The 27,191-nt window shown below is 49.7% G+C and overlaps 1 protein-coding gene across 2 annotated transcripts; it reads left to right on the forward strand.

The window, feature by feature from the left end:
* The first annotated feature begins 254 nt into the window (after positions 1-254).
* Positions 255-26,257, forward strand: POLA2 (DNA polymerase alpha 2, accessory subunit). 2 transcript variants are annotated; one of them, XM_014844855.3, is made up of 18 exons: positions 255-1,022; positions 3,939-4,063; positions 4,558-4,649; positions 5,057-5,114; positions 9,493-9,599; positions 11,685-11,878; positions 12,515-12,603; positions 13,862-14,017; positions 14,552-14,614; positions 15,309-15,351; positions 18,363-18,487; positions 19,085-19,123; positions 19,819-19,892; positions 22,972-23,080; positions 23,602-23,708; positions 24,558-24,617; positions 24,869-24,995; positions 25,749-26,257. In XM_014844855.3, exons 1-18 carry the CDS (start codon positions 944-946, stop codon positions 25,896-25,898), a joined length of 1,797 nt encoding a protein of 598 aa, XP_014700341.1. In that variant the 5' UTR covers positions 255-943; the 3' UTR covers positions 25,899-26,257. The 2 variants fall into 2 exon arrangements, with proteins under 2 accessions (XP_014700341.1, XP_014700342.1); XM_014844856.3 differs by lacking the exon at positions 13,862-14,017 and having other exon boundaries at positions 267-1,022.
* The last annotated feature ends 934 nt before the right edge of the window (positions 26,258-27,191 follow it).

Consider the following 27,191-nt stretch of genomic DNA (forward strand, 5'->3'; position numbering starts at 1 on the left):
CACCTCTTCACCCTTTTCCCACCAAAATGACACAGATCCAGAAAAGAGACCTATCACTGTGGCTGGGAGCAAGGCAATAACCTTGACAACCATGACAACCAGATTCCCTAACCAAGCCACCCTTTTAAGATGAATCGAGGGCACGCCGAGCGCAGAGATCACGAGGGTGACAGAGAAGGGACGACACGCTCTTCCCCTCGCGCGTTGAGCACAGAACGTTCGGGACGTTCGCGGGCGTGTACAGGACAGCGCCTGCGCACCGAGGCACACGACCGAAGGACGACGAACGTGCGTCACGGAGCTTCGCCTGGCAGGCGGTACCTGCAAAACAGGCGGTGGAGAAACGCGATTTCGGCACGCGCAGCCACGGACGCCGCGCGCCCCAGCGCTGTTTTCGCGCCCTTTGGAGACAACTGCGCAGCCGCCGGGCAAGCGGACTGCTAGGCGCAGGCGCGGGAGCGGGTGTGTCAGCGTTTGTGCGCACGCGCCCTCAGACGCGCGTGCGCGCGCGGAGTCGGAAACCCTGAGAAGGAAGCGGAGGGGAAGGGGTGGGCTTAAACCCGCGTCTCGCGCATGCGCGCGCTGCGCAAACCATTTGGCGGGTTTTTCTTTGCTGATCTATTCTGTTCCCGTCATTGAGATGCTCAGCGGTAGCTTTTAGGAACCAGGACGTTCTCCCAGGGGAGCGACTTCCCGAGATTTCTGCTCCCGTCCTTCGGGCGTTTGGGGGCTTCCCCCACACTAAAAAAAAAAAGTGTTTCTCCGTGACTGACGGCTGGGCCTTCTGGCCGCTTGAGGTCTTGGGCCATTTGGTCACCTTCTGTCTTGGTCCCCCGGAGGTTGCAAAGATCAGAGGGACCTCGTCGTGCTCATCGATCTCCACGCCCGTGATTTCTTGGACTCGGGTCGGAGCTGGCTGGGCCCGGCCCCCAACTGGGTCGCCATGGCCGTGTCGGCCCAGCGCCTGCTGGAGGAGTTGCAGATCTTCGGCCAGGACTGCGAGGAGGAGCTCATCGAGAAATGTGAGTCCCTCGCCCCCTCCCGGACCCTAGCCCGGGTCCACGCTCTCGCTCCGTGTTCCCAGGCGCCTAGAACCCAGAGGGGAGCGCTTCCACCTTTCACCTCCCCTAGGTCGGACTCGGTGTGTGCGAGATGAGCGGTCAAACTGGGTTTTGGGATTAGGGATGTGGGGGCTTTGAATGCTCACGGGGTGCTGCTTGGATCCCAAGTCAAAGATAAGAAGACGAGGCACGATTTGAAGTCAACGCAGTTCCAGAAAGGGTGGGATTCGGACGTGCCAGGTTCACAACAGACCTGGCGGCATCTCCAGAGTTGGGAAATTAAGCCTCATAACAGAGCAAGAGGTGTTGGGATTTTGAAATGGAGCTTTTTACTCCTGCTCCTCGCTTTGCAGCCTGTCCCTAAACTTCTGCTAATCCATCGCTTCTTATCAGAGCTGTGGGTGGTCTGTGCAAATAGGAGGCCCTTGGGGTGGGTTCCTAAAATTGAATTTCAGCTTTGGAAGGAACTTTAGGGAGCTTGTGAGCTGTTTACAGATGGAGAAACACACAAGGAGATAAGAGGCTGAGCTGGTCTGTGAACCCACATCTCCTGTCCCGGAGTCCAGTCCTATTAGCCAGGCTCTGGGGCAGCGTAAGGAGTTGTTGGAAGCAAAGTCCTGGGAGACGTGGAACTTCTCAGCTTTAGAATCAGGATAAATGTGCACCTGCCTTAACTGTTCATCAAGTTTGAACTTCTTTTTTAATATATAAAACCAGAATGCAAACAGTTAATTTCTCATGAGAGATCAAAATACTTCAAGTTCTGATGCCCAGTGCATTCTCTTCCTAAAAGGAAACTTAAACGAGAAGCCCAATCATAGTCAGAAATTTATTCAGTGAGCCTAAAATCAAAACAAGAGGAATTAGTTGTGTGAACCCAGTTTGTGAAGGCTTCAGTCCAAGATGCCTGTTGCTTCCATCTCACATAGGACCGACATTGGCAGTGGCACCGGAATTCTAGATTTTGAATTCATAATCACCACCCTCAATGGGACTTGGATATTGCCTGACAGTCATACCGTATTTTTCTGGTCTTTTCACTCTGAATCTTCTAGATGATTCTTTTCCACATTCTTCTCCTTTGACATCCTTCTGTCCCGCTCTCACTCTCGGCTGATCAACTTACTTCCTGTTTCACTGACAAAATAGAAGCAATTAGAAAACTTCCATAAGCTATCACCGTTACTTCTTGCCACCTACCTGTATCTGTGCCATATATTGCGCCTTTCTTCCTATTACAGGGAATGAATTCTCCATATTCTTTGCAAAAGCCAAACCCTCCACTTGAGTCCTAAAACCCATTCCTTCTCATCTTCCTAAGGACATCACTCTGGTAATTCTCCCTTCTTACAGATTTACTATTTTCCTCTCTATAAGATTTTTTTCCCTAACAGCATAGAAATGTGGTTCTTACTCCCGCCTTTAAAATACTCTGTGGACCCCACTTCCCACTCCAGTTCTCTCCTTAATTACAGCAGACCTCCTCCAAAGGCTTGCCTGTACTTGCTATCTTCAAATTTTTCCTCCTTAAACCCATTTCTGTGGGTTTTTCATCCCCACCACTTCACTGAAACTGCCCTTCTCAAGGTCACCAATGACCTTCACTGGATAAAGTCAGTGGCGAACTTTCAGTCCTCATCTTGACTGATCAGCAACATTGACGCCATTCATCATGTCCTGCTCTTTAAAGCACGTTTTTCTCTTCACTTCTCGAACACTACTCCTAGTTGTCCTGCCTTGCTTGTCACCACTTCTCAGGCTGTGCAGATTCAGCCTCATCCTGAGCCTCAAGATACACTTGCTCCCTTGGTGATCTCACCTGGTCTCATGGCTTTACATCCTATGTCTTTGCCGAGGAGTCCCAAATCTATATCTTATCCCAGACCTCTTGCCTGAACCGCAGGCTGGTCTGTCCATCTGGCTACTTGACGTCTCCAGTTGGATGTCTCATTGGCATCTCGAACTCTGCGTGTCTAAAACTCAGTTCTTAGTGTCTCTTCCGTCTCCTCAGAGTAGCTCTTCGGGCTGTCTTCCTCACCTCAGTTAGCAGCAGCTCCACCCTTCCAGGTGCTCAGGCAAAACCCGCCAGCATCGTCCTTGACTCCTTTCTTCCTTCACACTTCACGTCAGCAGATCCCACTGGCTTTACCTTCAGGGTGTATCCCTTCCAGAGTCCAGCCACTTCTCCCCCCTCCACTGCCTCCGCCTTGAGCCAAGCTACCCTCACCTCTCACCTGGATTTTGCCACGATTCTCTTAATTGGTCCCCCTGATTCTGCCGTTGTCCCCTTCAGATCATGTTACGGTTCTGTTCAGACCCTCTAGTAATTTCCCAACTTGCTCAGACTGAGTACCAACCGGGGTAATCACAGTGGCCCACAATCTGCACCCCCTTTACCCCTTCGACTCATCTTCTGGCTCCTTCCTCGCCGCATTCCAGCCACAGTGGCCTCTTGCTTCTCCCTCAGGATCTCTGCCTGAAAGCTCTTCCCCTACACGCTGCATGACTCCCTTCGTCCTTCAGGTCTTTACTCAGATATCCCCTTCTCGATGCAGCCTTCTTCCCTAATCACTGTCTTTAAAATGGCCACCCCCTCCCCCAACTCTCTGATCCCTTTCCGAGCTTTATTTTCCTACGTAGCACATTTAGCCATCTAACATACCTATTTTACTTATTTCTTTGTTTTCCGTCTCCCCCCACTAGTAAGCTTCATGAAAACAAGGATTCTTCTCTGTTTTGGTCACTTTTGTGTTCTCGTGCCTAGGACAGTGCCTGGCACTAGTAGGGCTGAATAAATATTGATTGAAGAAATAGAGGATTATTTTCTCTTTTCAAAAAATAAACTAAGTTCTCACGTGTGCAATTTTCCTCCCACAGTGTTAGAGCTGTGCGTCTACTATGGACAGAAAGAGGAGGAGATGGTGGATGAGCTGATTGCCTTCTGCACCAGCACACATAAAGCTAACATTACCTCAGAGACCCTGAACTCTTTTGAGCATGAGGTAAGAACAAAATGTGAGCGATCGAATGATAGAATTCGCCATTTCTGTTCTGTAGGGGAGGCGGTGTGATATCGTGAGAAGACAGTGGGCTTTGGAATCTCAGGCCTGGATTCCAGTCCCAGTGGGAGCTTGGGGAAGCTACTTAACGTCTCTGGGCCTCAGTTTCCCTCCTGTCAATGTTTCTAGTAATCCATATTTTTTATGATTATTGTAATAATGAAATGAGAATGGATATAAATCACCTAAAACTGTGCCCAGCAGGTGGTAGGTCTTCAAGAAATAATTGGCGTTATTATTAGAATTGTTATGTGTTGTAGAGAAACAGTCACAGGATAAGTATTTTTAGCCTAGCGTGTGCATCTCTTAATTCTTACTTTGAGGATTTGATATCTTTGATTATATTTCAGATGCCTGTTATTACCTCATGGCTGTGGAACATACCTCCTCTATTACTTGCCTATGGAATAATATATTTGTTATCTTTTATTCCTCAGTTTCTGAGCAAAAGATTGTCCAAAGCCCGGCACAGTGCCTCCAAGGACAGTGGCCATGCGGGAGCAAGAGACATCGTTTCCATACAAGAGCTGTATCCTTTTCTGTGGAAGGTCATTGCATCAAGCCACATGTCATATTTTATAATTTTTCTAGAGTTCCATGTGTAACTTAAAAACAAATAATAAAAAGTACCTAATATTCAGATTTCTTATTTAATCAGTCCTTGTCTTAGATTTTGGGTGGAAGTTTATTGTTTTGCTCTTTTTTTTTTTTTTTTTTTTTTTTTGCTGAGGAAGATTTGCCCTCACCTAACATCTGTTGTCAGTCTTCCTCAATTTTGTATGTGAGCCCCTGTCACAGCATGGCCACTGATAGATGAGTGGTATACATCCATGCCCAGAAACCTAACCCAGGCCACCAAAGGAGAGCACATCAGACTTAACCACTAGGCTGCCAGGGCTGGCCCAGTTTATTGTTTTTCTTAACCAGTGTTTTTAGAATTGAAGTGGAGGAAGAAGAGGAGACCCTCTTGAACTCTTATACCACACCCTCTAAGGTGAGCATATCGTGTTTGGAAATTGCATTCTACAAGTAGGATTTTTTTTTTCTTTATTCTAAAAATATTATCACAGCATTTCAAGTTCTGAGGGAGAAAATTAACCACTCATACAGTTGCGACTATATTTCACTTATGTGTCGTCCTTTCCGATCATATGCGTAAATGTTTTTTTGCTTTTTGGGTTTTTTTAAACTGCTTGTAGCCCCCAGAATGCACCACACTCCCCTTGCAAAGTCGCCCTTTATTTGTGGATTATTTTTTTCTTTAAGATTTTATTTTTCCATGGTTGTATATTTTTAGTTGTGGGTCCTTCTAGCTGTGGCATGTGGGACACCGCCCCAGCATGGCCTGATGAGCGGCGCCGTGTCTGCACCCAGGATCTGAACCGGCGAAACCCTGGGCCGCCAAAGCAGAGCGCACGAACTTAACCACTCGGCCACAGGGCCAGCCCCTGCGTAGATGTTTTTACGTCACAGCCGTCCTGTGAACACATATCCTGCTTTTCTCAGTTAACATATCATAAGATTTCTATAAATACACTTTCTCCACAATTTCTCTTTTTAATGGTTGCATAGTTTTGTATCAAGTGGAGATCATTAATTGAATAATGCAGTTCTGGCGTTGGACCCCAGTGTGAGAAGTAGGGTAGGGGAGAGGAAAAGCATTGCCCTCAAAGGCCGAGTCAGAAGGCCTCGGTGATCTTGGGTGAGTTGTTTTCTCTCTCTGAGCCGTGGTTTCCTTAGCTATAAAATCAGGATTCGTTTGTTGGTTTGGTGAGCAGCTACTATGGCCAGGTGCTGTACCAGACACTGGGCAAACGGTGGGGAATGAAACAGGCGTGGACGGGCTATGCTCTCAAGAAGCTCCCAGGAGGGCTTGAAGATAAAATGAATAGGTCAAGGGCCAGGCCCCCAGCAAAGCGCTCAGTAATAATGGTTACTCCTTATGCAGAATAAACTTATGGAAACCCATATACATGGCGTAAGCCTTAACTTTTCAAAGTAAATTACGTGAGAAAGAAGGTAAGCAGTTTAGGTGTGCCCATGGAGAGCAGGAAAGCTAAAAATGTGCCCTATGAAGGTGCTAACCAAAACCAGGTGCGCATAATATTAAAGGGAAGAATGAGAGTTCCCTTAGCTTATTGAAGTTGGAGAGATTATAAAATGAACACTTGATTTTCACCTTAAAGTGGTCCTTTCCTAGAATCTGCATCTCTGTAAAGACACCTCCGTTCTTCCAGTGCTCAGGCTGGGACCCTTGGAGACCTCGAATCGTCCTGTTCTCTCACACCCCACATCCAACGTATATGCTGGTCCTGTTGGGCCTCTTTTCAGCATCCAGGCCCTCTCATCACCTTTCGCTGCCACCACCATGTCCCCAGCGCCGTCGTCTCCTTCTGCATGAGTGGGGCAGCCTAACTGGTACCCTGGCTTCTTTCCGTCTTGCCCACCTCTGATCGATTCTCCAGACAGCAGCCAGAGTGCTCCTTGCAAATGAAAGGCAGGCCAGGTTTGTGTTGCTCACGGCTCTCCCTGGCTGTCCATCTTCCCTGGTAATATTCAGAGTCTGGACCAGGGAGTCTGAGGCTCTATCTGAGCTGGCCCTGCTCCGTCTGTCCTCCTTCCACTTTCGTCCTTACTCTGTCTCCTTGCTTTTCTTCAAACACACCGAACATGTGCCCACCTTGTCAGTCCCCGTCAGAGGGAACAAATCTGTCTAAAATAGCAACCCCCTCCTCTCTCCTTCCTTCACTTTCTTATTTTGCTTTATTTTTCTCAACAGAACTTAATATCATGAGACGTCTTATATGTTCTGTGTTTTCATCTGTCTCCCTGCATTAGAATGGAAGCTCCTTGAGGCCAGAAATGTTGCCTTATTCACTTCTGTTTTCCCAGTGCCTGGCACGTTAATAGTTGTTGAAGGACAGACCTTCCTAATAAGGGCAATTGGTTGGCTCTCTAGGTAGGATCAAGCAGAATTGCAATACCTGGTGGGACTACCACAACGTCGATCTGATTGACAACTTCACAGCTCCAGAATTTATCTGATTTGACTGTCTGTCCAGGGTTGATCATATTCTTGGGGACTGACTCATGGTAACCCAGCTCTCAGTAGACTGATGCATAAATCAGATGCAAATTTACTGTGGAAGTATAGACCCTTCCAATGACTGAAACACCTTATTGAGGACACCCCATTCCTGCTACAGAAGTACTTAGGTGGCTCGATTACGAATCAAAGTTTGTGGCCAGGGAGTCAGAGCTAAGTGAGTGGGATTGAAAGGAGCAAACAATTTGAAATATGTGTCTGCAGTTCAGAGGAGACGCAGTATGGGTCCGGGCTAGAGATTTGTAAAATGCTCAGAACGGTACCCATCACGAGGAAACTGCTCCGTCGTCGTTAGGCCAGGCATCAGTGGCAGCATGATAAGAGTCATGCCAATGGCCTTTCCCAACAAACAGTGCCACGGTGAGGTTGCCCGAGCCTTGTCAGGTCTCAGGGGCAGGTGTCCCTCTTACAGAGATGAATGTGTCAGCGGCCTTAGCTTATCACCATGAAATATTTGACGTATGCAATCGGCAGCTCATCTTTTGTCTCCATCCTCCCCGTGTAAATCTTCTGGTTCTAACTTGGCTTTCCATGTGAAAAAAGAGAATCTGAAGATTTGAAGTTCCCATGCCACTGGCATTATATTTCTGGTAAATTAGTAAGCTGGCATCCGTGGCCATAGTTTGTTTCTGTGTGGTGTGAGAATGTGTTTCCCCAGCATGTGAGAATTTGGTCCGTTCGGTGACTGTGTTTCTCATTACGAATGAATAAGCTGGCGTGTGGTGTTAATCATGGGTCTCGTGAGCTTGGTTAGAGGGAGCACATCCCCAGGGAGCGTGACTGCAGTTGGCTTGTTGACCATCAGGTTTCCCCGCGAGGCTGTGGATAGCGCCCGAGACCGCACGGGTCCCAGAGCACCATCATCTTGCCGAGTCCTGGGAGACAGACTCTTTCTCTGCAGATACCCCTCCCAACATTGGCCCGAGGGTTCTCTGGCCCACTGGATATTAGAAGCGTCTTTTTGGGAGAATCATTTGAGAAAATTTATCAAAACCATAAAATCTTTTCCATCCTTTGGCCCAATAATTCTCCCTAGTACGAATCTCTCCTAAGGAAACAATCCAAATTATTTGGATTGTTATTGGGAATGTTAGATGCGTGAAGATGGGCATCTCAGCATTATTTATATTTATAGTCACCCAAAATTACAAGGAGCCTATACGTCCAGCAGTAGAGAAGTAGTAATGTAGTAATAGTGTAAATTATTATATATCAATTTAATCAACACAGCTACTGTAAAGGATAAAGATTGTGACAATGTGGGAAAATGCTCATAATTAATATAGAACCAAAAAATCAGTATATGTAACACTTAAGCAAAGGTTTATATTAAAACTAAGATTGTAACTATTAGAATTTGTAACTATTAGAATTTTTGAATTGGAAAAATGTTATAATACTAAAAAGAAATATTAAAAAGTAGCTATTGTCTAAGAGTGGTGGCATAGGAGTCTCGTGTAAATCCAGTTTCGCTTCCAACTGCTTAAAGATGGTTTTGAATCTCCCGCAGTCGTGGCCAAGAGGCCGCTTTGGTGGCATAACCGACCTACGCAGCCAGGGGGAGCCCAAGAGCAGGGAAAGCTCTGCAGACCAGCCGGCGTCCTGGTTGCAGCCCGGGCAAGGATTTTGTCTTTGCTCTGCCACAGTCAGTTATCCGAGACTTTGGGGAGCAGTAGATCTCTGAGCTGTGGGTGTCCTCCTCCATCCTGGGCATATCTGTGGATTCCTGTTGATGAGCAAAAACCAGAAAGCAGAAGTGACCCTCACTGAGGTGTTTGCTGGTCACTCTCCAAGTATGCGCTCAACCGTGTTATCTGCCTGGAATCATTCCCTTCTTTAATTTTGAAAATGTGTGGTAGATAAATGTGGTAGGTAAATTTGCCAAAATTACAAATCAGAGTTTGTGACCAGGGAATCATGGTCCCGTCCCTTCTCAGGAAATGTGTCCGTGCAGGTCAAAACTGTAGGCAAAACCCACACTCTCTCTAAAGCAGAGAGAAGCAGGGAAAGGAAGGGGCTGCAGGAACGATTTGACAGGACAGTTACCTGCTTTTCAGTCCTTTTTGGTGAATGTTGGGTTACAGCTGCTGAAGATTTCTCTGTGGGATTATGCGTGGAAGATGGGGCCTGAGGAAGAGAACCAACTGAATCCGACCTCACGCCCTCCATTTGGGCACTGTTCCCCCTTTCTTCCTGAGAAATTGTACACTTAATTGGCAACTGGAGTCTTGAGTGACTGGGATTTCGTTTCCCGTTTTGTTTCTAGGGTTCTCAGAAGCGAGCTGTCATCACCCCAGAATCCTCCCTAACAAAAAGGAGGGTGTCTGCTCGGAGCCCCCACCAGCTCCTCTCACCGTCGAGCTTCTCTCCGAGGTATGGATCAGAGTGAATTCAGCTGCCAGAAAGCAGGCTGCCCTCCCCTTTTTCCGGTTACCTGGCAGAGACTGACGACAGAGTGACTTTTGAATGTGTGCACATGATACCTCTGCATGACTGGCTGGAAAGTCGAGTGCTCTCTCCCTCCTGCCTTCTCTTCCAGTGTGGAAAATTACTGTTTCTATGGTAATTAGGGAAGCTCACTTTCCACTCACTTTTCTGGGGCTCGTTTCCTAGATCAGGAACTGATATCTTCTACTGAAAACAACTTGTCTATTCAGAAGTCTGGGAGTCCTCAGTCTTACCAGTAGAGGCAAATAGGTTTTCACCTGTTTCTGTTAGTTGGTGTGTTGTTGGGTTTCTCCTTTTTGTTTTTTTTCTAATCTAAAGTATTTATTTTTTAAAATGAAAAGCACGTATCTTTGTTCATAATGTTGCACAACGTGTTTATTGTTCCTCGCTCGGGTTACAGCTAGTTTCTGAGGGTTTTCTTGTCGCTGTGAATCCACACTGACTTAATTGGTGTTTTATGCCTGCCGCCACCTCTGCACGTAAATCCACAACGATGCCACGTGGTTTTTTGAAATCCGTAAATGACACGTCTCATATTAGAGAGTTCCACAGGCGAGGGCTCTGCCGAGTAGAGGAAAGGTTTTTAGGTGCTGCCACGTCAGGATGAGGCGAAGGAAGAGTACTGTTAACCATTTAGGGAAATACTAATGCCAGGGGTCACCACCTCGACTGTGGATCGCTTCTTCTAGACTAAGCAGAGCTCAAGCTTTTTCAGCTCCATCGCTTTCATAAGGAGATGATAGCAATCCTCCAGGATGAGTGGTCATTGGATTCTGAAGGACAATTTGACTTTAATTGGTCCACTCCTGCTTTGGGGAGTTCTCAAACTGTTTTTGGAAACGAGCTTTCTAGACTTAGAAGGGCATCTTTGAAACCTGGTGGATAGAGATGGTTCTCACAGGTGTGCCAGGCCTATTACAGCAGGATGTTCCCTAAACATGCCATGCTTTGAAAGCTGTGGATGTGTTTACAGCTGACCTCGTGTGAGCGGCTCATCGAGTTAAGGGCCGGCTGTAATGGATGTCCCACGGGGCTTAGTGGAGCGGAGCCTGGGGAAGTTGGCGATAGGCTGCCTCATCATTTTTAAACGCACACTAATAAAGCTGACATCAGAAGGTGGCTTTGTAATTTATGAAAGTAACTTGTAAATTATTCAGGTAGAGGCTGCACTGGAGAGAGAGAGAATTAATTGAGCTCATTTTCTGTAGCCTCTCTGTGGGAAGAAGGACGATAGCATGAGGGTGATGGTGCCCACACAAAACTGGTTCCTGGGAGGTTTGGGTGCATTAAAGGAAGCCTGTTTTAAATAGCCCTCTCTGTAAGTTGCATTCACAGCAAAGGATTAGAAGCCCTCACTGTTCTAAGCAGATAGCAACATCTGAGTGCTCCTGGAGGTGTAATTTACCAGTCAGCCAGTGGAAACAGGAGAACATGACAGTTGAGCCCCGGAGAATGGAAATGCTTGCCCCCCAGCTCACTGAATTCATTACATCTCCACCGCCATGGACACTAGGAAGTCTGCTTAATTTCATTTAACTTCATTTCCTTGTTCTTTCTACTTTACACTGTATTGTGAGCTATTGTATATATGCACAGCGGCTTTTGGCTTGTCCACAGTTCCAGGCTCTGGTGACGTTCCAGTAAATACTCAAAATTCATAAGAAAGAAAAGAAAATGGTACTTGAAGCTTGCTTTGTAATCAATTCAGAGTTTGGGTTTTGTTTTGCTTTGTTTAGTTTTAAGCCAAGAGAACGACCTTTTAAATATGTCTCTGTCTCGAAACTTCTCTAAACACATTTGCTATTCCTCAGCCTGGTATTCCTCAGCCCCTCATTCCTGAAATTCCTTTCAGGTCTGGGATGTCCAACCCCATTAAGCTGATTAGATTTATAAAATTCAAGGCCAGCTTGACATTTCTTCAATCCCCATTTCTAAGAGGTAACCTCATTTTATTCCTCTCTCCCTTTAGATATGAATACAGTCATGTTAATCTGTTTTGCCTCCAATTAGTGCTACTCCTTCTCAGAAGTACAACTCGAGAAATAACCGGGGAGAAGTGGTCACCTCCTTTGGCTCGGCACAGGGAATGTCTTGGTCTGGGAGAGGAGGAGCCGGTAACATCAGCTTGAAGGTCGTGGGGTGTCCAGAGTCCCTCACCGGGAGCTACAAATCGATGTTTCAGAAGCTCCCAGACATTCGAGAAGGTAATTATTTGTCCCTTTCAAATTCTGGAGGCTACAAAACCAGCTGGAAGGGTTTAGAGTAAGTCACGAAGCTTCAGCTAGGGCTGGTGGAACGAGCTCCGAGGTAGCCTTTGAATAGAAGTTGGTAGATGTCCTCCAGATGCCCCAGTTAGTGAAGGGACAGGAGGTGATGCTCCGAGTGATTCTGCCAGGTCACATCACTTTGCTAAAGAAGAAGCACATAACCATCGCTGAGTAACAACCGCTCGAACTATGTAAGGGAAGCCGATTCAAGTACAGAGGGAAGTGAGGACATTTATGGTTTCTTCCTGAAGAACTGGACACTCTCTAGGGTGGGCTTGACTTCCGTAAATCTCATTGACAACCTGAGTAAAGGAAGGCCGGAGGGTGGGGTCCGTGTTGGCTCTCTGGGATTGTGCCATCCAGGGGTCCCCTGTGGCCAAATGGAAGGCCAGATTCAGCCCCCACATGCTGGGAAGTCGGCTGGGGCTTTAGAGAGTACAAATCAGCCAGATGTCCTCGGCACCCTTCCTGCTTCTGGAAGGTGACTGACTGTACTGTTTTACAAGGTACTGTATTTTCTCTTCTTGGCAAGTGAAATGTCTGAAACACGCTTTCCCCCCCCTGGGATTTCAGTTCTGACCTGTAGGATAGAAGAACTTGGCAGTGAACTCAAGGAACATTACAAGATTGAGGCTTTCACTCCTGTTCTAGCCCCAGCACAAGTAAGAGTTCTTCTAATAGTCCTTCCGAATTACTGTTGTCTTTTTAAATCGATGGTAGAAAGGCATCCTCTTGCTTCCTTTTTTCACGTCTTGTCTGGGTTCGAGTTAAAACATCTGTCTTGGTTGAATTTGGTAAAATGGGTCCTTCTGAAGAAAGACTTATAAGTGCTCTCTGGTTTGGTGACCAGAGAGAGTCATTTTCTTTGCACTTGGATGAGGGTCTTGCACATAAGCAAAGACCAAAGGCCCTAAGCGTTCAAGTGTCAGGATATGACGACAAGAGCAGGGATAGGATTTCCAGAAACAGTGACTCAGTCTCTCCCCTAGGTTGGTCTCTGTCGTTACGGACCAACTGCTGCCAGTAATATCTTTAAATCAAGATTTAATCTGGCATATGTTCCAGTGCTTTCTCTCTAGAACGTTTTTTAATCGAAGAGGAGATGTGTTCTAGAAGATTCTGTGAGGTACCTCTGTCATATGTTTGCTTTCAGAGAAGAATGACCAGTTGGGGAAGATATGCAAAACCACGCGATATAAGGAGGTTTTGGAGGAATTGGGAGGAAGTAGTGGAGGGGAGGCTGGGATGCACGGTCTTGTAGGAAAGGATTAGGCTTCCTCAATTTGCCCCCAGGAGTGGGAACAGGACAGAGGAAGCCACGGGGAGAGAAATTTCAGCTCAGTTTAGCCAAGAACTTCCTGTTAAGAGGCAGCGTGGTGTGTGGTTATCAGGTCATGGCTCTGGAGCCTAACTTCCGACCTTCCAACCCAGGCTTCACCCACTGTTTGACCTTTACTAAACGATCTGACTGTTCCATTGCTCATTTTTCTCATCTGTAAAACAGATACAACAATAGTCTCCACTCGCAGTTGTGAGATTAGAGCTAATGCATGTAAACCTTTAGAACCAAGCCTGGTACTTAGTAAGCTCCATGAGTGTGAGCTGTTATTAACAGAGCTATCCAGAGAGGCATGGGCAGCCGTGGGGGTGCGAGGGCAAGGTCTCCTTCGCTAGAGATACACCAGCTTAGACAGCCACTTAGGGGTCTCAAGCATTGAGGGGTGGGCAGACTAGATGCCCTTTAAGAGTTCTCACCCCTGAGAGTCACTGATGATGCTTGTGGTCACCGCAGACTCAAAATGGTGCCCCAGCAAAAAATGTTTATTGTTGTTTGGGGTTTGTTTTGCTCTTCACTCCGTTGACTTCAGATTTTGAGCTCCTATCCCAAAGACTGTCGTTCTTATGTTGCACCTTCGGTAGGAGCCTGTCATTCTGCTGGGCCAGATTGGCTGTGACAGCAACGGGAAGCTGAACAGTAAGTCAGTGATTCTTGAGGGGGACCGGGAACATTCCTCAGGCGCTCAAATTCCAGTGGATTTATCTGAACTCAAAGAATATTCTCTGTTTCCTGGACAGGTGAGATGCATTCCAATCCCCACGGGCTTGCAGCCATGCCGTTTCTAGTGTGTATGGTGGGCTGTGGCTTTAAGAATAAGCATTTCATCACTAGCCAGCTGCTTTCCACCTCTGATGCCATGAGGTGTGGCTGGAGCACAGGCCCAAGAGCGGACACTGGTGTAGGGATTCTGACTGTCCCCTGTACGCCCTGACCTGGCTCTGGGACCTGCTGCCCTGGTTCACATCCTAGCTCCACCAAATGAGGTGTGACTATCGCTATGTTACTTAACCTCTCTAAGCCAGAGTGTCCTCATCAGTAGAATGGGAATAATAATTCTTCCCTCATGGGTGTGTTTTAAAAGTTAGATCGTCTGTGGAAAACATTATTATGCTAACGCAACTCCCTTAATTTGTTTTCTAGACAAGTACCCTTAGGTTTACAATTACAAAATGAGACTAGCTAGACGATACTTTTGACCATATCAGAATCATTTATTCCAGCCCTCATTTATCGCCCCTGTTTTGCAATCCTTTTTGCATCTTGTCTTTCAGGTTGTAATAATGGAAGGAATCAACACGACTGGTAGAAAACTTGTGGCCACCAAACTCTACGAGGTACCACAGTGGTCCCCCACCTTCCCTCCTGGTTTGCTGCAGGCCCAATATGGGCAGTTCTGTCTGTCCTAGAAACCGGTCCTTTTTAAGAGTTTGTTTGTTTGCTTCTTGATTCTCTCTCACTAGAGTGAGAACTTACCCCTGCGTCATGGGTTCGCACACTTTCTGTAAAGGGCCAGACAGTAAATATTTTAGGCTTTGCGGCCCTTACAGTCTCAGTCACGATGACTCATCTCTGCCCAAAGCAGCCAGAGACAACCTGTAAACCAGCGAGTGTGGCTGTGTGCCGGGAGAGCTTTATTTACGAAAACAGGCGGGAGGCAGATTGGCCCCCGGGCCGTGGTTTCCCCCTCCCTGCTCTAGGCGGGAATCCTCCGCAGATTTTCACAGGATGCGAGGAGAAGCAGCGGAAACCCTGTGCTCCCATCCTTTCCCAGAGGGATGCTGGGTGTTCTGAGTTTAGCCGTCACCTCCCATTACTGGGTTTCTTTGCCACTCTGAGCAGTGGAGCAAAATGGCTGGTACCATCAGCTCTGTGGGCTTTTAGCTTCAAGGTGCACAACCAACCTAGGGGCTTTCTTCCCTCTCTCTCATCCCCCCCCGCCACCATCCTCGCACGCACACCTGCAGACAAGCCTGCATTCAGGCTGTGCCTGGGGCAAGACCTCAGTTTAGCTTTTCTCCTGTTTTTAAGGGTGTGCCACTTCCATTCCTTCAGCCCACCGAAGAGGATAGAGGTGAGTTTTGGTTCCAACATTGTTTTGCCAACAATGGGGTGGTGGACAAGGATCCAGGAGTGCGGTTCCTCAGGCCCCGAGAAAGCTTCCAAAGCTGTTTGAGAGCACAGTGACAGAGCGCTAAGGGTGACAGCAGATTGGTGGGGTCACAGGCCTTTGGTGGAACGCAGGGCTCTGAGCCTAGTCAACTTTGTCCATGTTCTCACCAGGTTCTGACTTCATGGCGCCTGTTGTTCAAAGATTAATGTTTAACAGGTATTGAACGTTGCTTTGAAAAAAGGAAAGACAGGAGCAGTTTAAGAAAGAATTTCTTTAAGTGCAATGTGGTATCCTGGATTAAATTTTGGAAGAGAAAAGGGACATTAGTGGGAAAATGAGTGACGTCCATTTAACAGTAATGTACCAGCATTATTTCCTTAGCGTTGACAAAGGTACCACAGTCATGTAAGCTGTTAACGTTAGGGGACGCTGGGTGACAGGTGTACATACAGGAGCTCTGTAGTATCTTTACAACTTTTCTACAATGCTAAAGTTATTCCAGAATAAAAAGTTTATTAAATAATCAGGAAAATTTCTATTTGGTAATAAATCTAGATGGGAAAAGACAAAAGGAAATTTTAACAAACTTCGCTTCAAAATAATTCAAAGCATTTTTGTGAGCAAAGTAGTAGACTGTTGAGGCTTAGCAATGCGATGGCCAACGCTGGCATACTGTCAACACCCCATGCACATTAATACAGTCATGCGTCGCTTAATGACGGGGATGCGTTCTGAGAAATGCGTTGTTGGGCGATGTCGTCGTTGTGCAAACATTACAGAGTGCACTTACACAAACCTGGATGGTGGTGCCTACCACCCCCCCGGCTGTATGGTACTAATCTTATGGGACCGCTGTCGGATAGCGGTCCAGCGTTGACTGAAACGTCATCATGCACGACTGTGTTGCGTGAGGTCGTTCTTAGAGACGGCCTGGAATCAGGAAGGAAATTTAGGAGTTTATGACATTGCACGTTGTCTCAGAGAATATGTGTTTATGGCAGTAAGAGTGGTGATATTGGATCAACTCCGGGTAATGACAAGACACGGACACGGCTGAGATGCCCAGGGCCTGAGCTGCGGGCCCAGGAAGCCTTGGAAGCAGCTGGGTTGGTTGTTACCAGATGTCCTGTGTGCGAGGTATGGGGCTCGGTGCTCAGGGAGACACAGAACAAGATGTGGGCTGTGCCTGCCTGCACTTGCTGTTTACTCTGGGGTTTGCATCTCCTGTAGGCTCCTCAGAACAAGTTCAACTTTCTCCCCTCCCCAGCACCGCATGAAACTTATTCTTCTTGAATTTTCTCTCGGTTCGTGGTATTGCCGCTCTGGTAGATGAGTAATGGCCCCTGATCCCTGGAACCTGTGAATGTGTTACTTTATATGGCAAAAGGGACTTCTGAGGTGGGGAGAGTAGCCTGAGTTATCCAGGTGGGTCCGCTGTAATCACAGGGTCCTTGTAAGAGGGAGGCCGGAGGATCAGAGTCAGAGATTAGACATGTTAGGCTGCCGGCTTTGAAGCTGGAGGAGGGACCGTGAACCAAGAATGCAGGTCACTCTCTGGAAGTCAGGAAAGGCAAGGAACCAATTCTCCCCTATAGCCTCCAGAGGGAACGCAGCCCTGCCAGCCCCTTGACTTTAGGACTCAGAGCTCCAGAGCGGTACGATAAGGAAGGTGTATTGTTTTAAAGCACAAAGCTTGCGAGCCTTTGCTTCAGCAGCTGTAGGAATCTGGCACAGCTGCGTGGAAAATCAGGGATCTTTGGATTCTGTTGTTGTGAGCTGCAGAAACTGGTTCAGACTAACGTAAGACTAAGAGGATTTGTTGGGGGGAATGCAGGTGGCTCACAGACTGGACAGGGCTAGAAATCCAGGCTTAGAACCAGGAGGAGGACCTAGCAACTCCAGGTTCCAGGTAGCAGGAATTCCCCAACCGTCTCATCTGGTCACCTCTGCTGGAGTAGGTCGGCTCCAGCCTTTTTTCTGTCGTTGGGTCGTTCACCTTGAGATTCCAGAACCCAGGAGGAGAGGGTGAATGGCTTAAACTGGATCCCATGCTGGCGTCTTGTCTAGGGGAGGACAGTGCACCTCACTCCCAGTCCCCCTAGACTGCCTTTTGCAGGACGGGCAGCTTCTCCAGAAGGAAAGCAGACGCTGTGAGGAAGAGGGCAGTGCGTGAGGGCGGCCCAGCAACAACGGCGCCCCTGCACCCCGTCCCAGTCGCCTCCAGTCCAGCCTTGCGCCCCAGGCTGTGTTTCTGCACTCCCCAGATAGCACATTCTGCAGCCCCTCTGGACCACTGATACTGCCTGTCACCACGCCCTCAAATCTCAGCGCTCCCCAGGCGCCTGCCTTGCCCTTGCTCCCAGAAAATTCTCCTTACAAGTGTAAGCAAAGTGAGATGAACCAGTCACAAAAGGACAAATGCTGGACGATTCCACTTATATGAGATACTTAGAAGTGTCAAAATCATGAGACAGACAGTGAATGGTGGTCGCCGGGGGCTGGCGGGGATGGGAGGTCAGCGTTTGATGGGGACGGTTTCAGTTTTACAAGATGAAAAGATTTCTGGAGCCGGGTGCTGGGATGACTGCACAACATTAGGAATCTATTTAATACCACTGAAATGTTTACTTAAAATGGTTAAGGTGGTCAGTTTTATTTTATATATATTTTACCACCACAGAAGGCACATCTCACTGATCAGTTCTCTCCTGCCGGCCGCTTCCCTCTCTCACTTATGCACTGCTAATAAAGCGCCTGTCATGTGTGCCAGCATCCTCATACTTACCTGCCTGTACCAGCCGGTGGAATGTTCTTTGAGGATGGGAATGAGGTCTCATTCATCTCGGATTCCCAGCGTTGCACACATGAAGAGGCTCTTGACTAATGTAATCCTCTGGCATTTTCCCCTAATTGTCCTTTTTTACCACCATCCCAGGATCTTCTAATCAACACTCTGATCCTTTCTGTCTTAGATTTTGAGCAAAGCATGGTGCTGGTGGCCTGTGGGCCATACACCACATCTGACAGCATCACGTATGAGCCCCTGCTTGACCTGATCGCAATCATCAACCGCGACCGGCCGGACGTCTGCGTCCTGGTAGGAAGCCCTCCTGGGGCCGCTTCGCGTGGGGACGCTGGGGAGTCAGCCTTAGAAAAAGGTCCACTGTGGTTCTACATCTTTAGGAAGCATGCCAGACTCTCCTCCTTTATATAAATATTTTTAGTTCTTAGTTGCGTCTTTGGGGGGAGTGCATGGTCTACAGGCCTTCGCTTGACCCCAAAAAGCCCAACATTTTTCCCACCCTTCACTGATTTTGCAGTCTCCTTGCCTCTGTCTCGTTGCTCCAGCCCCTGAACTAATCTCTTTTTAAAGCTCACTGTCCTGCTGTGGGTGGCAGATTTCCCTCATGGGGTTTAGAAGGGCAGAAGAAAGCCCAGGGTTGTAGGAGCCAATACGACTGGTTGTGGGACCCTGGTGGCCTCCCTCCGTCCAGCTCACGTGCTTCTGCCTGTGATACAGGCTGGGTGCCCCCACCCATCTGGTAACCGTCGCGGGCTCTACAGGCAGCCTGGGAGGGGCAGGGGACGCTGGGCAAATGACTGCTAAGAGAGGTTCTGTGAAGGCCGCTGGGACACGTGTGGTTCTGATTTGTTCTTCTGGTACCTTTGTTTCTCCCCTCGGGCTTATTTGCAGTTTGGACCTTTCCTGGATGCTAAGCATGAGCAGGTGGAGGTAAGCGACGGGGTTGGGAGGGGGAGGTACTGGAAACTTGCATTCAGTTGAGCCCTTGCTGGTACTTTCATATCTCAGCGTTTATCCTGCTTCTGCAACAAACCTAGATTGATCCCTGTAGCAAATCAGAAAAACGTGGTAGCAGGGCATTTTTGATAAAGATACTGAATTTCAGGCCTTTGTTTCACCAGAATACAAGGCCAATTGGAAGCTGAGGGAGGAAATTCGTATATATGAGTCCTCATGTTCCTTTGTGATGCTTGACGCTCAGGCACAGGAACACTGGCACAGACGCAGGTGCCCATGGGTCACGGAGCTGCGCATGTGACCGTGCCTCACCTGGCTGCTGCCCTCTGTGCGAGGACCCCCGACTTGCTGTCCTTTGATGCATAAAACACCAGCTCTTCTCCGGACAGCTGCCCTTTGTCTCTGGACAGTTTACCTTCCACAGAAAGGATTTCCAGATGCTTCCTTTGAGTCTTTCTCTCAGCTGACATTCGAGAGCATTGCTTCTTCTCCATCTCCTTTCCTGCCCCCGATTAGGCTCAGCTCTCGGGGCAGAGACCGCGTCTCTTTCATCGGTGCATCTCCTGCGGTTCCTAGCTCAGCCGCTGGCACCTAGGGTCCTCTCACAAACGTTGGATCAGAGAGCCACGCCAGCACCTCCCCTCTAACTGTGCTCTCTGTTCTCACAGAGCTGTCTCCTGACGAGTCCGTTTGAAGATGTTTTCAAGCAATGTCTACGCACAATCATCGAAGGGACACGAAGGTCAGAACTCAAAATGCTTAAGCTTCCTAGGTTTCTCCAGGGCCCCCCATTAAGAAACTGAAACTGTTCGAACGTAGTGGCAGTTCCGATCCTTTCATCCTTTTGAACTGTGGAGGTCGGACAGAAGTCTTGAACTTCAAGTGCACAGACGCCGCGTTAACAGGCATCTTTGTAAAACACAAACATACTTGAAAGGAGCGGCTGCGTGCCCTGTCGCCCCTCCCTTGCTCTTCCTTTACTCCCTCCCTTTGCGCTCTCCCTTTGGTATAACTCGTGTTCCATGGGAATCTTCCCGATGATTCTGAGAAGTGTAGGATGGCTTACATCACAGAATCCCAAGAGGCCCCAACCATCGCGTCGTGTGAGTGATTGTTTTGGGGTGAGCCCAAGTCCTTCCCTGAGTCAGTGCTTCCCCACATCTCGTGGGGCGTCGGCAGTGGCTGGAGCAAGCCTGGTGGAGAGAAGCTCAGCAAGGGTGGGGATCTTGACTCCTTGCCAGAGGCCGAGGGGAAGGAACTCTGAGAGGCCACAGCGGTGATGAAAGAGACGTGCGGTTCTCATTTGAGAGAAAGAGTCCAGACTTCAGTGTTCCAGGAAGTCTCCAACTACAGTGAAGTTACTCAGGAAGCTGACGTCCTCTCTTCCTGTCCCTTTTCCTCTGGTGCCAGCGTTTGGGAGAAATTGGTATAGGTGACAGAACTTCCCCTCTGGGATCTACTGGCCTGGAGCTGAGCTCATAAAAAACAAACACTCCTGAGGCTAAGCTTTTAAAAACAAGTCTATAACAAAGGTGGTTTTTCAAACATGAGGTATAATCTTCCGCCTGTTGGCCGTGAGAACTGATCCCAGAGTCGATTAGTGGTAATACTACCTTCTCGAACCTCTAGTGAGGGCCAGTAGGCTAGGCCTCGCGGACTGGGAACAAATGCCCCTTAACCTACGCCAGAGTCGGGGGACTTGCATGATACCCGTGGCGGCCGGTGGCTGGACCTGCCCTTCTTCTCTCCCTTCCTCTGGTGCAGACCACACCAGCACCTTCCCTCCTGCCTCCCAGGTTTGTTGTGACCCTGAACGAGCTCATCAGACCTGGAGGGCGCCTGGGGCTCCTCAGGAGACAGACCCCAAGAACCAGGAGCAGCACTCGTGTCCCTGTTTGTCATCCCTCAGAGCTTCTCGGGGACAGGCAGGGCCTGGGTAGCCGCGTCCCATCGCTGGCTGGGTGCTCTCCATTTGAGATTGGGGTCTGTTTTTGGTTCCTCACCCCGTGTGGTATTGACAGCAGTGGTACAAACAAAGAACAGAGCAGGCATTGTTCCCCAGGGTGAGCGCCCAGCACCACCAGGCACTTTCATCTGCGCCCAGTGTGTGCCTCGTGGGAGGGGAGCTGCTCCACCCTTCCCCAAACAGTATATACGCGGGAATTTATTTTTATTCCCGAGAGGTCAGAAATGCAGAGCATTCAGCTGATTTATCAGTAAAAGCCAGAGCCAGTGAGGAAGCGCCTCCTCCGTCGAGGAGCTGAGCGGAGCCCGCCGAGTTCTCAGCCCGTTTGAGGGAGCGGCCACGAGGACCCTCCCACCGCGATGTATGAAGTTGTGCAATGCTCAGCATAGTTGGAATTTTCTTTCAGATCCCTCCCCCTACAGCCGGTCTATAACCACGAGCAGGAGGCTGTTTCCTCCTTAACCATTGCTCTTCCGGCACCCACACTGGAACAGAGCACATCTCTCTCTTCACAGTGGCCAGTTGCACGTCTGCCCTTTGTGTCCATCACAGACAGAGCCCTTGGGAGCTTTAGCACAGACTGTCCCATTCAGGCGACCCTCGGCCTGTTTGCCAGACTCCAGCACCCAAATTGGCAGACTTGAGTAATTATAGTGAACTTGTCAGTGTCAGAGGGATTATAACTAATGTGCAAAGTGCCTTTGGGCTCAAGATTCTGGTTTTCTGCTGCAGGAGTCTCAGTTCACACTTTGAGAGGCATGACAAACAAGTAACAAGTGTGACAACAATCACCACTACCTTTGTCCCATATGAGAGGCAGCCACATATCTGTACCTGCATCTAGGAAGGGCACACATTTTAAGCAAGAGAGGGAGCTGGAGTGAGGGCTATTGGTGGATTGTAACCATGTCCCCAGAGTAGCACCTTATGCCTGTTTGGTTTATGATGGGCCCCACTCTGCCAACCACAGCTGAGGGAACCGAGGAAATAGGACTTTTTTCCCTTTCCTCTTTCGTGTGGCTGGGGAGGATAAACCATGCCCCGAGAGTTAAAGGTTTCCTCTTCACTATACGCTGTAACCCTAGAGACTCTCTTCCTGCCTCCATCAAAGGAATCATCTGCCTTCTCTGCTTTTACTCTTGCTCTTAAATATTTCTTTCGTATTGGCAAGACGGTCTGCTGGGAAATAAAAACTGAGGGCACCTCTTCCCTAGGTGAGAGGAAAGGGACTGGCTCTGGGAGAAGCCAATTGTGTTTGCCCATCCCTCAAAGATGTCTCTGCCTCCGTTGTTGTGATTGTGACCCGGTGCTTGGTTAGTCAGGAGCTCACAGTGTGATCTTCTAAATATGAAGGCGGTCCCCAGATCCACTGAGCATGCCCAGACCCTCCCCGGGAAGGAGCCCACCAGGGAGACCCTGTAACCAAGGCTATAGCCACATCAGTTGGCCAAGTGTGAGGATCAGAACATTGGTTTCAACTCTGGCTCTGAGGTTCTGATTCTTTGGTCACATCCTTGTCTTTCTAGATTTTCTCTATCTCAGTTTCTTCTCTTTTTCTACCAAACAACAGTCCCCTTCCACTTGCCAGTGGAAATCACACAGAGCCAGGAGGAAGTATGTCCTGGGCCACCTGAGCCTCACTGAGGAGGATGTGTGTCAATCAGAACAAATTGTCCTTCACTCACGGGGTCCCCTGGGAAATAGCACCTGTCTTCATGGAAGAGGTCAATTCTGAAATTCTCCCCGGGAAATCAGGTCTTATACCAAGCTCTGACATTCTCAATCTGGCATCCAGCTGTTCTGACTCAACTGCACTCATTTCTCTCCCCCTTCTGATGATATTTCGACAACGTAGCTCCGGCTCCCACCTCGTCTTTGTCCCCTCACTGAGAGATGTGCACCACGAGCCCGTGTACCCACAGCCACCTTTCAGCTACTCTGAGCTGCCTCAAGAGGACAAAAAGGTATGAGCGCCCCCGCCTTGAGCAGCAGGCAGCCAGAGTGAGTGTGCCACAGATGACCCAGCTCTGTCCCCGAGGGCAGAGGTGCCTTTTTAGGACATGCTCAGGGCCTGAATCTTAGGCTTCCGTTTTTTTTTTTTTTTTTTTTTTTTTTTTTAGTTTTTATTTTATTTATTTTTTCTTCTTCTTCTCCCCAAAGCCCCCCAGTACATAGTTGTATATTCTAGTTGTGAGTGCCTCTGGTTGTGCTATGTGGGACTCCGCCTCAGCATGGCCTGACGAGCGGTGCCATGTCCGCACCTGGGATCTGAACTGGCAAAACCCTGGGCCACCGAAGCGGAACGCGCGAACTTAACCACTCGGCCACGGGTAGTAAATTTACAAATGTGTTTGTAATTTACTATGCGTTGGTTCGGTCCCCCCTTTCAGTGATCTCCCCAGCCCTTGGAGACCCCCCACTTTAATGAGGAAGAAGCTTCCAGTTTTGGTAGGCAAAGGTTTGCCTCGACTCTCTTCCATTTCAGCGAGTCCACTTCCTGTCCGAGCCCTGCAGCTTCTCCATAAACGGCGTGATCTTTGGCTTGACATCCACAGACCTTCTGTTCCACATGGGGGCCGAGGAGATCAGTAGGTAAGAGGTGTGTTCCTGTCCAGCAGGCAGCGAGGCTGGCCCTCTGGATCCTGGTCCTTTCCTTGGCCAAGCAGCTGCTTGACATTCTTGACCGAGGAGTCCGTTATGCCAAACCCTTGGGCCATTTGAGTTTCTCTGTACCCAAGGGGAGCGGTTGACACATTGTTTCTATCACCACTTGTCTCTACAGTGTTTGAGACCCCAAAGAACCACATCCTTTCTGTCTTTGCATTTAATTTACAGCCACAGAAGTTCATCTACTTTTCTTCCCTTCCCACATTTGTGACCTAATCAAGAGTGGGTGTCCCTGTTTGTGGAGGACAGACTGTAAATTTGCTCCTAAGGGTGTTCGCCTTTTCAGAACAGCATGTCGCTCTGCAAGGAGCCAGAGCCAGCCGGGTGTGGTGTTTAGTTCGGCAGGTCAGCTCTCCCATCACCACCGATGGGCGGGGGTGTGAAGCAGTTCCTATGCTCAGTGTGATGGGTGTGTGCCCGTCGGCTGAGGTGGGAAGTGCAAGTGTCACCCGAACTACATGCTCACCTCGCACTGGGACAGACTGTGTGCTCTTGCACAATGCGGGGCTGGCTAATGGCCTGCCTTGGTCTTGATCGCAGGGACTCCTGCTCTCTCCCTCCTCCACCTAGGGTCCCGCTCCCTTTCTCATGTGGGAACAGACCAAGCCATCTGTGGGCGGGTCTTTAATCTTCCCCGGAGCCACCCTCTTGTCACCGAGCCTTGGCCGTGGAGCTTCTCTCCAGTCTATGAAATCCTCGAGTCCTCCCCGAAGAGAAACGGGAGCCGAAGGACAAGGTTCTACATTCCCTTTCCTGCTTCTCTTCCTTCCCCAGTTCTTCCGGAACGTCTGACAGATTCAGCCGGATCCTCAAGCACATCCTGACCCAGAGAAGGTGAGCTTGCTCGCCGGAACAGCCGACCCCACGGAGCGCTTTGGGGGCACGGAGCTCTGAGAGATCTGAGAGCCTTCCCCAGGCCGTGAGCAGGGAGCTCCACCTGGATGACAAGCCCGCCTTCTGTCCCCCTGATGCAGAGAGGGGAGGAAAAGACGGTCTGTGAAAGCCTGGGGTCAGTGACAGAGAGGGGACCCAGCAGGACGGGTGTCCCTGAGCCAGCCGCTGACTGTTTCTCTCCGTCTCTCTAGCTACTACCCGCTCTACCCTCCCCAGGAGGACATGGCCATCGACTACGAGAATTTCTACGCCTACGCCCAGCTGCCTGTCACCCCAGATGTCTTCATAATCCCGTCAGAGCTGAGATACTTTGTGAAGGTCAGTTTGAACTCTGCTTTTTCCCAGAAATGCCAGAAGCAGCCCTTGACTTTCCCTTCCAGACCGCCGGCCCTGTGTCTTTGGGGGTCCACTCATGGGGCTGGTGGCCTCGTTTCTTTGGGGGAGGTGGTGGGACGAGAACAGAAGTCTGTGGTCAAACGCTTAAGTCAACAGCTCTCCTCAGACAGCCCCGCCTGGGAGCCCCGGAGGCAAGTGGGAAGGCCCTCAAACAGTGGTTCCAGAACACCCCGGGCCAAGTCAGAGTGGCAGGACCTTCACACAGCACTTGCCTTCCCCCCTCCCCCCCAACTCTGCCGTGCCTCCCAGTGGGCTCAGCCTGAGAGCTCTGAGGAAGCGCTTGGGTCATTATCTCTGCCACCCGAGGCCCCGCCCACCCGGGGATGGGGCATTGGCTCCCAGTCCCCACAGGGAATCCACCCGCCAACCCCCTCTTGGCAAACCAGACCCAGTTCAACATCGAGAGGTAAACTCTGTTTCTTGGTGGGAGACAATAAACAGATCGGGTTTGTCTCCAAGTTTGGGAGCTGACTGTCTCCCTGCCAGGTCACCTTTGTTCTGTTTCAGAGACTCAAGAGGTTTCCAGTCATAAGTTAACCTCTTTGACTTAAGATGCGTTTGGTTGCCCACGTTTCCATTTGATAAAGAAAGCCCTCTTTGGGGTCCAGCCGTTAGATGATTCCAGCATTTCCACCTCAGTCCCTTCCCAAACCCACGGTCTTCTCCCTTCCCCAGGACATCCTCGGCTGTGTCTGTGTGAACCCCGGGCGCCTCACCAAAGGGCAGGTGGGGGGCACCTTTGGCCGACTCTACCTCAGGAGGCAGACTGCGGAGGGCGAGGGGAGGCGGAGCCCCTGTGTGGCCGCTCAGGTGGTCCGGATCTGAGGATCCGGTCCTTTATCGCCCCCCACTGCAAGGGCCCCCGCAGACGTCCGACTGCCCCGGCGTAGGTCTCTGACAAGATCCCAACTGTTGGAAGGTGAAGGAGAGGAGGCAGCCAGCTGGGGAAGAGGCCGCGGGGAGGGGGCCCAGCAGGGAAGGCCTCGTGCAGCTGGACCCCAACTCGGAGTTGAGCTTTTCTGGAAGAAAGCTCTTGTTTTTTCATGGAGACGCGGAGTCCAGGGCGAACTGGCTGTGGATGCAGCATGCTCAGAAAAGGCAAGAAGGCCTCATGATTTTTTACATGAATCAGACACAGAAACAACTTTTGGAGAAATAAAAATAAATTCTGAGTGTAACTTCGGAGTCTGAGCTTTCTTGCCCTCTTTCTTTTTCTTGGTAGCGAACAGAGAATGTTGTCTCCTTGACCTATGTGCAGAGGAGGCAGAGCATCTGTCACACTGGGTTTCTGGCCAGCCCCAGCCCCAGTCCCCCTTAGGCCACTCCCAAGGCCCCCACAGCCTCGAAGCTGAGGAGGTGCTCTGGGCTTGGGCCACGGGGCTGGGCTGCAGAGCGAGCAGCTGGCCGCGTGCCTGGCCCTCCCGGCGCGGCCCTCACATGCACACTGTGGTCCCAGCCTGACCTCCCCATATGGAGGGGGCGGCCTCACGGAACTGTGCCAAAGCTGGATTCCCTGGTGCTGGCCCTGCCAAGTTGCACAGCAGCCCGGGGCTCGCCTAGAGCCCAGAACACTTGGACGAGGCCAGGCCTTCTAGGGCCCCCAACACATCTCCGTGCCTGTGTGTCCTGGCATCTGGCTAAACATGGAGTGGGTCTCTGCCCTAAGCTGGCAGGCTGTCCTACCTCACATGCCAAAGCCAAGACCACAAACCCCCAGCGGCTGGGCCCGGGGAAGTGTGTGTGGGAGCAGCAGGTGCTGACTCGCCTTGAGTCAGAGATAAATAGGTAACCTAACAGTGTCCAACCTTTGCCTCCCACCTCCCGCGGTGACGTGGAATGGATGACGGATCTGACCAGGCCTGGGTGGGACTGGTCTCCCTCTGAAAACAAGCAGCTGCTGTTCTGTTTCATTGGTTTCACAGGCGCCTCCTCTGAAGACAAGAACGAGAGACAGGGCCCAGCTTGGGGGGCTGATTCTCTCTCCTCCCCGGCCTCCCCCGCACATCAAGCATCCAGGCGCGGTCCGAAGGGCCATGGGACCTATCAGCCTCTGGATGTGGCATCTTGGGAGCCCGGGCCCCTCTTCCACAACCTGATAGAGTTGCCCTTGTTCGAGAA

The sequence above is a fragment of the Equus asinus genome, chromosome 17 (assembly GCF_041296235.1).
Source record: "Equus asinus isolate D_3611 breed Donkey chromosome 17, EquAss-T2T_v2, whole genome shotgun sequence".
NCBI classification, from domain to species: domain Eukaryota; kingdom Metazoa; phylum Chordata; class Mammalia; order Perissodactyla; family Equidae; genus Equus; species Equus asinus.

Excerpts from the sequence above, each read along its gene's own strand:
- POLA2 (XM_014844855.3), top strand. The coding sequence starts at position 944 with ATGGCCGTGTCGGCCCAGCGCCTGCTGGAGGAGTTGCAGATCTTCGGC. Across the intron at positions 5,115-9,492 it reads CTTATACCACACCCTCTAAG|GGTTCTCAGAAGCGAGCTGT; the intron begins GTGAGCATATCG and ends TTTTGTTTCTAG. Across the intron at positions 9,600-11,684 it reads CCGTCGAGCTTCTCTCCGAG|TGCTACTCCTTCTCAGAAGT; the intron begins GTATGGATCAGA and ends GCCTCCAATTAG.